Genomic DNA, 14,159 nt, shown 5'->3' with positions numbered 1-14,159 from the left:
CGGTGGGCAGTAGCAGGCGTACTGTCTAGGGGACTGCGCGCTCCACTTTTGCACCCTGCTCCCTCTTCTGCTGGGCTGTTGGCTCTGTGCGACTACCGCCTCTTCCTCTGAACTACACAGGTCACTTGCATGACCTTGATTCCATGTGGGGTCGAGGACCTCATCGTCCTCCACATCATCTTCCACCCAGTCTTCACCCCTGCCCTCCTTGTCGGTCTGCACACTTTTGAAAGCCACAGCAGTTGGCACCTGTGTTTCGTAATCAGCCGAGACGTGCTGCGGTGGTCCTCCCATATACTCATCTTGAAACATAAGTGGTTGGGCATCGGTGCACTCAATCTCTTCCACTTCTGGGGCAGGGCTAGGTGGATGGCCCTTGTAAACCCTGCTAGCAAATCATCAAAAAGCAGAAGAAACTGCTGCATGACTTGGGGCTCAGACTGCTTGGCTGATTTGCAAGGGGGTGAGGTGAAAGACTGATGGACATCGGCTGCAGGTGTCAACTCTCATCTTTTAGCAGGAGACTGGGTGGGAGACAATGTAAAGGAACTGGAGGCACAGTCAGCAACCCAATCTACTATCGCCTGTACTTGTTCTGGCTTCACCATTCGTAGAGCCGCATTAGGCCCAACCAAATACCGCTGGAGGTTCTGTCGCCTACTCACACCTGAGGAAGGTGTTTCACTTGTGCGTGTAGCTGGCACAAATCAACCACGTCCTCTCCCTGCAACAGGAGCTCCACCAGCAGCACCACGACCGGGGCCACGTCCCTTATTTGACGCTCTCCTCATATTTCTCAAATTTGGGATCTTGCCCAAAATGGGTGTTTTTTTATAGCAGAATGGAACAACAGTATCTAAAGGGTGTATCTCACAATGTCAGATGCAGCAAAGGCTCCAAAATTAAGATTATTGACCTAAATGTGTGGGGTTTTTTTTATACCAGAATATGACAGCAGTATATAACGCTTGAATTTCACACATACAGATGCAGACAAGGCCACAAATTAAGTATTTCACCCAAAATGGGCGTTTATTTAATACCAGAATAGCACAGCAGTATCTAAGGGTGTATCTCACACTGACAGATGCAGACAAGGCCGCAAATTAAGTATTTTGCCCAAAATGGGTGTTTTTTTAAATAACAGAATAGCACAGCAGTATCTAAAGGGTGTATCTCACAATGACAGATGCAGACAAGGCTGCAAGATTAAGTTTTTTGCTCTAAATGGGTGTTTTTTTTAAATACCAGAATAGCACAACAGTATCTAAAGCGTGTATCTCACACTGACAGATGCAGACAAGGTCGCAAATTAAGTATTTTGCCCTAAATGGGTATTTTTTAAAACCCAGAAAATTATAGCTGTATTTCTAGCTTAAATTGCACACTGACTAATGCGGCAGAGGCCCCAGATGGAGGGTATTGCCAAAAAAAGTGTTTTTTCAAAGCCAGAAAATTATTGAAGTATTTCAAGCTTGTTTTTAACAATTACAGATGCAGCAAAGGCTGCAATATTAAGTATTTTGTTTCGTTTTTTTAATAACAGAATATGACAGCAGTATATAACGCTTGAATTTCACACTGACAGTGTCACCGCCAGTTCTGTGAGAAGGTCTGGCAGACGTTCTTCTCTACCTCTTGTATGACATTCTTTGTTTTGGTTTCACTTTGTCATCTCCTTTCCTTCTGCCAGGTGTCTTATTTAGACTAATCGTCTTCCTTTATATTCCCTCCCATACTGCCTCACTTTGTGGTTTATACTACTTCCTGGATGAAGTGTTTACTGCTGAAGGCTGCTGCTGCTGTTTGCTCAGATAAATCTATTCCTTTATTGTGCATCCTTGCTGGCTTTATTCTAGGTGACCCTGACTCCATCCGTATTAAGCGCAGGGAGCCGGTGGTCGTGTCCCCTCACTATTATAGGGTTTTCAGGTGTCACACAGTCTTAGGTATGTGGGCATGCAATCGTCTACCATTGAGACCCTTGCATGTAAATAGCAGTCAGGGAGAGCTCTTAGGCCTCTTTCACACAGGTGTCATATTTCTGGCCCAGAAAATGCGTTTTGCACGCGCGTGAGAAAAATCTGCATGTTTGGTACCCAAACTTCTTCACAGAAGTTCGGGCTTGGGGTCGGTGTTCTGTAGATTGTATTATTTTCCCTTATAACATGGTTATTAGGGAAAATAATAGCATTCTGAATACAGAATGCATAGTAAAATAGCGCTGGAGGTGTTAAAAAATAAATAAAAATTTAACTCACCTTAATCCACTTGATCGCGCAGCACGGCTTCTCTTCTGTCTTCTTTTTTGCTGCGTGCTCCGGTCATCACATGGTCCATCACATGATCCATCACCATGGTAAAAGATCATGTGATGGACCATGTGATGACCGGAGTGACGTTACCACAGGTCCTTTTCCTGCACACAGCAAAAAAGAAGACAGAAGAGAAGCCGGGCTGCGCGAGCAAGTGGATTAAGGTGAGTTAATCTTTTTTTTTTTTAACCCCTCCAGCGCTATTGTACTATGCATTCTGTATTCAGAATGAGATTATTTTCCCTTATAACCATGTTATAAGGGAAAATAGTAATGATCGGGTCTCCATCGCGATCGTCTCCTAGCAACCGTGAGTGAAAATCGCACCGCATCCGCACTTGCTTGCGGATGGTTGCGATTTTCATGCAACCCCATTCATTTCTATGGGGCCTGCGTTACGGGAAAAATGCACAAAGAGACGCATGCTGCGATTTTCATGCAATGCACAAGTGATGTGTTAAAATCACCGCTCGTGTGCACAGCCCCATAGAAATGAATGGGTCAGGATTCAGTGTGGGTGCAATGCGTTCAACTCACCCATCGCATCCGTGTGAAAGAGGCCTTAGGGTTTTAAAGGGCTCCCCTTTATGCTCCTTAGTTTGGGATCAAGCCAGTCGGTCATTTATTTATAACTTCCAGCTCTCTGCAACTTCATCCGTGACATTATAAACCGCCATAACCATCTTAAGCATGGATCCGGTTTCAGCCTTGATTGACCGCATGCAAGGTCTTTCGCTGGAGGTAGCAGATCTCCGTAAAACTGTGTCTCAGTTTCAGGTGACCAGTTCATGGAGTTTGTTCCGAGCCTAAGATCTCGCTTCCGGATACGTTCTCTGGGGGTAGTGAGAATTTTGTTTGCTTTAGAGAGGCTTGCAAACTCCATTTTCGCCTACTTCCCCATTCCTCTGGTGATGAGGAGCAAAGGGTGGGGATCATCATCTCACTGCTCAGGAATAACTGCTTTTTTGCTGCCGGTGGGGGCACGGCACCTCCCATCGGTGCATGAATTTTTATAGCCCTGGGGCAGATATATGATGACCCGGATTGTATTGCTCTGGCTGAATCTAAACTAAATCTTTTATGCCAGGGTAAACAGTCCGCAGAGATATATTGTTCTGAATTTCGGAGATGGGCAGCTGAAACTGGTTGGAATGATGCTGCACTCAATTTTGCCATGGTCTTTCAGAAAGATTGAAAGATGCATTTGCTTTTCATGAGAGACCACCGTCGTTAGAGTCTGCCATGTCTCTAGCTGTTCGTATTGACAGGCATCTTAGAGAGAGAGAGGAAACTACTCCTTCCTGTCGTATTCAGCCCAAGGACAGTGGGGCTGTCTCATTCAGGGTGCAGGGGTCTCAGTCTGTCTCAGTCCCCTCTGAGGAGGAGGCCATGCAGCTGGGTTTGCCTCTGATAGTAGAGTATTCAGCTCTCAGAGGAGGGTTTGTTTCTGTTGTGGGGGTATAAATCATTTGGCTAATGTTTGCCCCTCTAGGAGATTCATGGAGTTTTCTGAGGGCAATAAAAAGAAATATAAACCCTCTAAAAACTTTCCATTTGTTACTATTGGCAAGGTTGATGCGGAAATTGAAGGTTTGCCGTTTGCTTGTAGTTCCCGTTTTCTCCTACCTGCCAGGGTTGCGCTAGACAGTAAGAACATTGTTTGTGAGATTTTTGTAGATAGTGGAGCAGCTGTCAATCTCATTGATAATCAATTTGCAACAACGCCTGGTTTCCAGGTGTGCACTATGGAAAAGGATATACCTGTTTTTGCAATCGATTTATCGATACTTTCTCAAAGATCGTTAAAGGGCATAGTTCACAATATCCGTTTGACTGTGGGTGACGCTCATGTTGAGGATATGTCATGTTTCGTCTTAAGCGGATTACCTACTCCTCTAGTGTTGGGGCTACCCTGGCTCACTAAACATAACCCCACCATTGATTGGCAAGCAAGGCAAATAAATGGTTGGAGTGAGTTTTGCAGAGAGAATTGCCTCATGGCGTCTCTTTCAGAGGTTTCTACCAAGACTGTGCCATCTTTTCTCTCAGAATTTTCGGATGTGTTTTCCGAGAGTGGTGTCCAGGAATTGCCCCCTCACCGGATGTACGACTGCCTTATTAATCTCATCCCAGGCGCCAAGCTGCCAAAATCACGATTATACAATCTCTCCCAACCTGAAAGAGACGCTATGCGTACTTATATCTCTGAGAGCCTAAGAAAGGGACACATCCGACCCTCGAAGTCACCTGTTGCTGCTGTTTGTTTTTTTTTGTTAAGAAAAAAGATGCTTCAGGGAGCTGAACCGTATCACGATTGGTGACCCATATCCGCTTCCTCTGATCCCGGACCCGTTTAACCAGATTGTTGGGGCTAAAGTTTTTTCTAAGTTGGATTTAAGAGGGGCATACAACCTAGTCAGGGTCAGAGAAGGGGACGAATGGAAGACGGCCTTCAATACCCCTGAGGGTCATTTTGAGAATTTGGTTATGCCCTTTGGTTTGATGAATGCTCCGGCCGTCTTCCAACATTTTGGGAACAGCATTTTTTATCATTTAATGGGGAAATTTGTACTGGTGTATTTAGATGACATTTAGATTTTTTCTCCTGATTTCAAGACTCATCGGGACCACCTATGTCAGGTCTTGCTGATTCTGCAGGAGAATAAATTGTACGCTAAACTGGAAAAATGTGTTTTTGAGGTTTCGGAAATTCAATTTCTTGGTTTTATTCTCTCCGCTTCTGGTTTTCAGATGGACCCTGAGAAGGTCCGCGCTGTGCTTGATTGGGAGCTTCCTGAGAATCAGAAGGCGCTGATGCAGTTTTGTGGTTTTGCCAATTATTACAGAAAGTTAATTTTGAATTATTCCTCTGTTGTTAAGCCACTCACTGACTACACCAAAAAGGGGGTGTATTTTTCCTCGTGGTCGGTAGATGCGCTTAAAGCCTTTTCTAGTATTAAAGAGAGTTTTGCTTCCACTCCCATTTTGGTACAACCTGATGTCTCTCTACCTGTTATTGTTGAGGTGGATGCTTCTGAGGTGGGTGTAGGTGTGGTCTTATCTCAGGGTTCCTCTCCTGCCAAATGGTGACCGTGTGCCTTTTTCTCAAGGAAACTCTCCTCTGCAGAAAGAAATTACGATGTGGGAGATAGGGAGTTGTTGGCCATCAAATTAGCTTTTGAGGAATGGCGCCATTAGTTAGAGGAAGCCAGACACCCTATTACCGTGTTTACCGACCATAAGAATCTGACCTACTTGGAATCGGCCAAGCGTCTGAACCCGAGACAGGCCAGATGGTCTTTGTTTTTTTCTAGGTTTAATTTTGTTGTTACGTTCCGCCCTGGGGTTAAAAATGTGAAGGCGGATGCCCTGTCACGTTGTTTTCCGGGAGGAGGGAACTTTGAAGACCCAGGTCCCATTTTGACTGAAGGGGTGGTTGTCTCTGCTCTTTATCCTGATTTGGAGGCAGAGGTTCAGGCAGCCCAGGCAGAGGCTCCTGATCTTTGTCCTCCTGGGAGGTTGTTTGTGCCTCTCGCTTTACGACGCAAGGTTTTTAAGGAGCACCACGATACTGTCCTTGCTGGGCACCCGGGGAGTGGAGCAACAGTGGATCTCATTGCTCGGAGTTCTGGTGGCCGGCTCTTTGTAAGACGGTTGAGGGTTTTGTGGCAGCCTGCGAGTCATGCGCTCGTGCCAAGGTCCCTCATTCACGGCCATCGGGTTCTCTCCTCCCGTTACCCATTCCTTCCCGTCCTTGGACGCATATGTCCATGAACTTCATTACTGACCTGCCTCGTTCCTCAGGGAAGACTGTGATTCTAGTGGTAGTGGACCGTTTTAGCAAAATGGCGCATTTCATTCCCTTTCCTGGGTTACCCAATGCTAAGATGCTGGCGCAAGTGTTTGTTGATCACATTGTTAAATTGCATGGCATTTCTTTAGACATCGTTTCTGATAGGGGCACACAATTTGTTTCCAGATACTGGAAGGCCTTCTGTTCTCGCTTGGGGGTTCGGTTCTCATTCTTTTCGGCTTTTCACCTGCATTCAAGTGGTCAGACCGAACGCGTCAATCAGAATCTGGAGACATTCTCTGGAGAGGGGTCTTCTGGTTTACCCGATGAGGAGAGATTTTCCTCATCTTTGTCATTTATTTGGCAAAAGATTCAGGGTAATCTGAAGAGGATGAGTGAGAGATATAAGCGTGTGGCAGATAAGAGACGTGTGCCTGGTCTGGACCTGAATGTGGGTGATCTGGTGTGGTTGTCTACAAAGAATATCAAACTGAAGGTTCCCTCCTGGAAGTTGGGTCCTAAGTTTATTGGGCCTTACAAGATCTTGTCCATCATCAATCCTGTTGCCTTCGTCTTGATCTTCCTCAGACTTAGAAGATCCATAATGTTTTTCACAGGTCCCTATTAAAACCTTATGTCCAACCCACTTTACCCTCCTCTTTGCCTCCTCCTCCGATTTTTGTGGATGGCAATCTTGAATTTCAGGTCTCTAGGATTGTGGATTCTCGCATTATCCGCGGTTCTCTTCAGTACCTCGTTCATTTGGAGGGTTATGGTCCATAGGAGAGGATGTGGGTCCCAGTGGCGGACATTAAGGCCACTCGTCTCATCAGGGCTTTCCATAGGTCTCATCCTGAGAAGGTGGGCTCTGAGTGTCCGGATTCCACTCGTAGAGGGAGGGGTATTGTCACCGCCAGTTCTATGTGAATGTCTGGCAGACGTTCTTCTCTACCTCTTGTATGACGCTCTTTGTTTTGGTTTCACTTTGTCATCTCCTTTCCTTCTGCCGGGTGTCACTTATTTAGACTAATCGTCTTCCTTTATATTCCCTCCCATACTGCCTCACTTTGCGGTTTATACTACTTCCTGGATAAAGTGTTCACTGCTGGAGGCTGCTGCTGCTGTTTGCTCAGATAAGTCTTCTCCTTTATTGTGTATCCTTGCTGGCTTGATTCTAGGTGACCCTGACTCCGTCCGTATTAAGTGCAGGGAGCCGGTGGTCGTGTCCCTTTACTATTTTAGGGATTTCAGGTGTCACACAGTCTTAGGTACGTGCGCATGCAATCGTCTACCATTGAGACCCTTGCATGTGCATAGCAGTCAGGGAGAGCTCTTAGGGTTTTAAAGGGGTCACCTTTATGCTCCTTAGTTTGGGATCAAGCCAGTCGGTCATTTATTTATAAGTTCCAGCTATCTGCAACTTCATCCGTGACAGACAGATGTAGACATGGCCGCAAATTAAGTATTTTGCCCAAAATGGTTGTTTTTTTACTAACAAAATATGACAGCACTATATAATGCTTGAATTTCACACGTACAGATGCAACAAGGGCTGTAAAATTGAGTATTTTGCCCAAAAAGGTTTTTTTTTAAAACCCAGAAATTTATAGTTGTATTTCTAGCTTAAATTGCACACTGACTAATGCAGCAGAGACCCAAGATGGAGGTTATTGCTAAAAATTAGTGTTTTTTAAAAGCCAGAAAATTATTGAAGTATTTTAAGCTTGTTTTTAACAATCACAGATGCAGCAAAGGCTGCAATATTAAGTATTTTGCTCAAAATGGGTGTTTTTTTTACTAACAAAATATGACTGCAGTATATAATGCTTGAATTTCACACATGCAGATGCAAGGGCTGTAAAATTTAATATTTTGACCAAAAAGCGTGTTTCTTTCTAAAAACCAGAAAATTATAGCTGTATTTCTAGCTTACATTGCACACTGACTATGGCCTCATGCACACGACCATTGTTTGGGTCGTGTGCATGAGGTTCACTTCAATGGGGCAGCAAAAGATGCAGACAGCACTCTGTGTGCTGTCCGCATCCCTGGCTCCGTTTTGCGGCCCCTCTGAAAAAATATAACATGTCCTATTCTTGTCCACGCTTTGCGGACAAGAATAGGCATTTATATTGCCAGTGCCCATTCCGCAAATTGCGGAAGGCAACACGGACGACTTCCGTTTTTTGCGGATCCGCGGATTGTGGATCGCAAAAAGCGGAACGGTCGTGTGCATGAGGCCTTAGGATATTGCCAAAAATTGGTGTTTTTTTTAATCCAGATTATTATTGCAGTATTTAAAGCTTGGATTTCAATGCCATAAAAGCACATATGTAGTGCTGGTGAACTGAGCTTGCATAAAATGGCCGCCGCCGCCCACCTTACTAACAGACGGATAAAAGTTATTTTTCTCTGTCACTGGGCTCAGGGCAGGGTAAAAAGATTGCGCACTGCACCCACACAACTAAATCTATGTAGATCGCTGAGTTCATTTGGAGTTCTGATTAAAGTTTTTTTCCTATTCTCTCCCTCACAGCAGCAGCATCCTCTCCCTACACTAGTAACAGCAGAGTGATGTGCAGCGCTACATGACTCCAGCTTATATAGAGGCCGGGTCACATGCTGCACTGGCCAATCAGAGCCATGCCATTAGTAGGCATGGCTGTGATGGCTTCTAAGGGCACAGAGATAAACGCTTGTTGATTGGCTGCTCTGCAGCCTTTCAATAAGCGCCAAGAAATCGCTGAACACTGAACCCGAACCCGAACCCGAACCCGAACTTTTACTGAAATGTTCGGGTTCAGGTCCGGGGTCCAAAAATCTTAAAGTTTGGTACGAACCCGAACTTTACAGTTCAGGTTCGCTCAACCCTAGTTATGAGGCCTTAGACATTATGTTTGTATCTTACTACTGTTGATAATTATAAATGGCTACATGCCAAAACATTATCTCTGCTGAAAATAAATAAATAAAAAATGAAATTATTATTTTTTTCTTCCTAAAGGTCAACAAGTTTCTTAACATTCAAGATAATACACAATTCAAAGACCAAGACTTTAAATGCCTTATGGGGACTATTTGTGTCCAGCAACAAAATATTACGGTATGTCCCTTATCTTTGATTAGAGTGTAAAGATAACATTTTAAAGGGGTTCTCCAAGTTAATAAAAAGATAAAATCTCTGACAACCACTGTAAATGTGCCAAAATGACAAAAGCAGCAATACTTAGTTCTGGTCCTTTCCGCCACCTAGCCTCCGCAGTATTTGGGACATCACGGGCTGCAGTAATTAGCTGCAGTGGTAACCTGTACGTACAGAATGTCACTGCTGCGGCTAGGAACAAACCGCAGTGGGTACAGTATGACCAGACTGCAGCACAGGAAGCAGCAGGGGTAAAAATGGGTATTGCTTCTTTTGTTATTTTAGCACATTTCCAGGAGTGCCTGAATTTTTATTTAACTCTGACAATTTCTTTAGCTCTATGGTAACACCAAAAATGCACAATTTCATGTTGCTGTATTTTGGTTTCTGCTTTCTACCTGAGAAAACTATAAAACCATAAAAGTGAATGGGTCTGCGTGAAAAACGCATTGCATCCGCAAGCGAGTGCAGATGCGATGCGATTTTCACAGATGGTTACTAAGAGATGGTGTTTGTAAACATTTAGTTTTTTATCACGCGCGTGAAAAAACGCATCAATGCGCATTTCACCAGCGGGATAAAAACTGAACAACTGAAAGCAATCGCAAACAAAACTGAATGAACTTATTTCCAAAATCGCACAGTTTTCACTGAACGCATCCGCAAAGCATCCGGACCTAATCCGGAATGCTCGTCTGCAAGGGGCCTAAAGCCTCTGTCGCACGAACTATACGGATTAGGTCCGGATGCGTTCAGGGTGCGTTCAGTGAAACTACCTCTATTTTGCAAGCAAGTTCAGTCAGTTTTGTCTGCAATTGCATTCAGTTGTTCAGTTTTTTCCGCGCGGGTAACATAGTAACATAGTAACATAGTACATAAGGCCGAAAAAAGACATTTGTCCATCCAGTTCGGCCTGTTATCCCGCAGGTTGATCCAGAGGAAGGCAAAAAAAACAAAACCCTGTGAGGTAGAAGCCAATTTTCTCCACTTTAGGGGACTATAAACTTCCTTCCCGACTCCAATCAGGCCATCAGAATAACTCCCTGGATCTAGTAGCTATAGCCTGTAATATTATTACACTCCAGAAATACATCCAGGCCCCTCTTGAATTCCTTTATTGTACTCACCATCACCACCTCCTCAGGCAGAGAGTTCCATAGTCTCACTGCTCTTACCGTAAATAATCCTTTTCTATGTTTGTGTACAAACCTTCTTTCCTCCAGACGCAGAGGATGTCCCCTCGTCACAGTCACAGTCCTGGGGATAAATAGCTGATGGGATAGATCTCTGTACTGACCCTTGATATATTTATACATATTAATTAGATCTCCCCTCAGTCGTCTTTTTTCTAAAGTGAATAACCCTAATTTTGATAATCTTTCAGGGTACTGTAGTTGCCCAATTCCAGTTATTACTTTAGATACCCTCCTCTGGACCTTCTCCAGCTCTGCTATGTCTGCCTTGTTTACAGGAGCCCAGAACTGTACACAGTACTCCATGTATGGTCTGACTAGCGATTTGTAAAGTGGTAGGACTATGTTCTTATCACGGGAATCTATGCCCCTTCTGATGCAACCCACTATCTTATTGGCCTTGGCAGCAGCTGCCTGACACTGGTTTTTGCAGCTTAGTTTGCTGTTTATTAAAATTCCTAGATCCTTTTCCATGTCAGTGTTACCGAGTGTTTTACCATTTAGTATGTACGGGTGACTTGCATTACGGGTGTAATGTGTTTTGATGCGTTTTTCACGCGTGTGATAAAAAACTGAAGGTTTACAAACAAAATCTCCTAGCAACCATCAATGAAAAACAAATTGCATCTACACTTGCTTGCGGATGCAATGTGTTTTTCACTGAAGCCCTATTAACTTCTATGGGGCCAGGGCTGCGGGAAAAAAAATATAGAACAGAATATAGAACATGCTACGTTTTTCACGCAACGCAGAACTGATGCGTGAAAAAAAACCCGCTCATTTACATAGACCCATTCACGTCGCGCATTGCACCCATGCGGAAAACTCGCTCATGTAAAACGGGCCTAAAGGGAATTTGTCACCGACCTCCCTATCAAACTGTTTGCATAGACACATTGCTGTGGTTCACCTGAAATAAACATTTTACTTTTGTTGATCAAAGGCTCCTTTCCCAAGTTATTATACTGTTTCTTAATATGAAAATTAGGCCTTCAGTGCAATGAGGGTGTCACCATTGCTCTTACTGCGTCTAAGCTCAAATCATCTCTGTGGCTAGCCCCTCCCAGACTGCTTTGATTCACAGTGTCAGGCAGTGAAGGAAGGGATGACAACAGAAAGGAGTTAAACTTGGGTGCAACAAGAGCAGTGGTGACACCCTTATTGCACCAAATTCATAACTTGCATATTAAGAGAAATTATCATAACTCTGGAATGGAGCCTCAGATTTACCACTTGCCTACCGCCGCACGACTTTCTACGTCGCGGCGGTAGGTTCTCATCTGTAACCAGATATATAAAAGTGTCAGGTTACCTTACAATCTGCTGGTGGCCCGTGCTGCTGCAGATCGCTGTGACCGCTCTGTCATTAGGCAGCTGCGGTCACAGGGAGATGTGCCGTGGCCAGCAGGAGTGGTCAGGCAGTAATACACGCTTGTAGCACTCTGCTAAAAGTGTGTATTAAATTGAAGATGATAGCCAGCAGAGAGCACTTTTTCTTATGTAAGAGCGCCACCTGCTGGCTTTAGAATGAAATGTCAGCCTGCAGGCTGGGAATTAACCTATTCCTTCCTTGACTGTGGCAGGAAGTGGTTAATTCACTTAACAAAAGTAAATTATATAAAAATAAATAATAAATAAATTTATTTTAAAAAAATGTTTTAAAAGATATAGCAATAGTTACTAGTAATATATATATATATATATATATATATATATATATATGTACAGTACAGACCAAAAGTTTGGACACACCTTCTCATTCAAAGAGTTTTCTTTATTTTCATGACTATGAAAATTGTAGATTCACACTGAAGGCATCAAAACTATGAATTAACACATGTGGAATTATATACATAACAAAAAAGTGTGAAACAACTGAAAATATGTCATATTCTAAGTTCTTCAAAATAGCCACCTTTTGCTTTGATTACTGCTTTGCACACTCTTGGCATTCTCTTAAAATGTCAAAATTTCCCCAAGATGAATACCTTAGGCAAATAACATAAAAAAAAAGTCACTTTAACCGCCTCCGGACCGCCTAACGCAGGATCGCGGTCCGGAGGCGGCAGCGCTGCGCACAATCACGCATTGGCGCGTCATCTCACGAGACGCGAGATGACGCGCTTAGCCAGCCCGCGCATGCGCAGTGCCTGCCGGCATTTCGTCGAGGGGGGTTGCGTCATCAGCTTGCCAGCCAATGATCACAGCTGGCAAGCTGATGATTTTAAAAAAATCCAATCAGAAGCCATATAGCAGATCATATTAGTAAATATGATCTGTTATATGGCTGCCTGCTCCTCTGCTGGTCCTTTTCGTCGGTTGGATCCAGCAGAGGAGCAGGCTTCACAGTGAGTACACCAAACACCACACACTAGCCCCAGATCACCCCCCTGCACCCCAATTAACCATTTGATCACCCCTTTGATCGCCCCTGTCAATCACTAGTGAAAGGAAAAAAGTGATCAGTGTAAACTGTCACTTTTTTTTTTCACTGGTATTGACTGTTAGGTTTTAGGATAGTTTAGGCCCCTTGGTTAGGTAGTTTAGGGATCAGTTAGCGCCCAGCCCACCGCTCCGCAGTCACTGATTCGCTGATTAGCGTATCGCTAATCAGCATGTGTACTTTTATAGTATCTGGAAGTGATCAAAACTGATCACGGTCAGATCTATAATAGTATTAGTGTCACTTTAGTTCGCCCTCCACCCAAAACACAGTGTTTGCCCGATCAGGCCTGATCGGTCGCCCACACGTGCGTTCGCCCAAACCCGCCCCACCGCAGTGACAAAAAATATATATTTTTTGATCACTGCACATTCACTTTACACGCGCTGCAGAGATAAAAAAATCAGTTTTGATATTTTTTATCAACCGCAGCGGCCTCCGGTACTTCGTTAGCCTCCCATTTGTAAGACAGGCTTGTTTTTTTTCTTGGGTAGTCTCAGGGAATACCCCTAAATTTTGTTGCCCAAATGTCAAACAGGGGGTATTCTTCTGAAGAGGCCTACAGGCTTCTGACCCAGTCGGATGAGGAATGGGAACCCTCACCTGACGAATCTAGCGGGTCAGAATATGAACCTGTAGAAAGCAGTGGCTCTCTGACCCAAAGTTCGGACGAGGAGGCTGAGGTCCCTGATAGCACCAGGCGTACCCGGCCCCGTGTCGCTAGACCACAGGTTGCGCATGATCCGCTTCAAGGGCAGCAGAGTGGGGCTGGCGCTGTTGGATTACGTGGTAAGGCATACACCAGCAGCTCAGCCCTCCCTGGACCTAGTACCAGCACTGCCGTAGAACATGGTGAAGTGGCGAGCATCAGAAGGGAAGTTGAAGCTGGTACGGTGGCACGAGCAGTAGTTACCCCGTCGCAGCCACCGCAAAGACGGGCCCGTAGACCCCCTAGAATCCCTGAGGTGCTGGCAAACCCTGATTGGCGGTCCCCAACTTCAGCCGCACCTGTAGTTCCCCCTTTCACCGCCCAGTCTGGAATTCGGGTTGAGACAGCTCAGATCGGTTCGGCCCTGGGATTTTTTGAGCTGTTCTTGACTGCGGAGCTCTTGGACTTAGTCGTGGCCGAAACAAATCGGTATGCCACACAATTTATAACCGCCAACCCGGGAAGCTATTATGCCCAGCCTTTCCGGTGGAAGCCAGTCCAAGTTTCCGAAATTAAAACTTTTCTGGGCCTTCTCCTCAACATAGGTCTAACTAAAAAGCATGA

At 44.7% G+C, this 14,159-nt stretch overlaps 1 protein-coding gene across 3 annotated transcripts in view; it reads left to right on the top strand.

The window, feature by feature from the left end:
* Positions 1–14,159, top strand: part of LOC122922501 — a 442,359-nt gene that overhangs the window by 94,929 nt on the left and 333,271 nt on the right. For all 3 annotated transcript variants that reach the window (XM_044273115.1, XM_044273114.1, XM_044273116.1), the window contains exon 5: positions 9,113–9,211. In XM_044273115.1, the coding sequence (XP_044129050.1) occupies positions 9,113–9,211 (99 nt within the window). The remainder of the gene's footprint in view (positions 1–9,112; positions 9,212–14,159) is intronic.

Source organism: Bufo gargarizans, unplaced genomic scaffold (assembly GCF_014858855.1).
Source record: "Bufo gargarizans isolate SCDJY-AF-19 unplaced genomic scaffold, ASM1485885v1 fragScaff_scaffold_39_pilon, whole genome shotgun sequence".
Classification (NCBI taxonomy): Eukaryota; Metazoa; Chordata; class Amphibia; order Anura; family Bufonidae; genus Bufo; species Bufo gargarizans.
The sequence above is the reverse complement of the archived record's forward strand: the minus strand, read 5'-3'. Positions and strand labels throughout refer to the sequence as shown.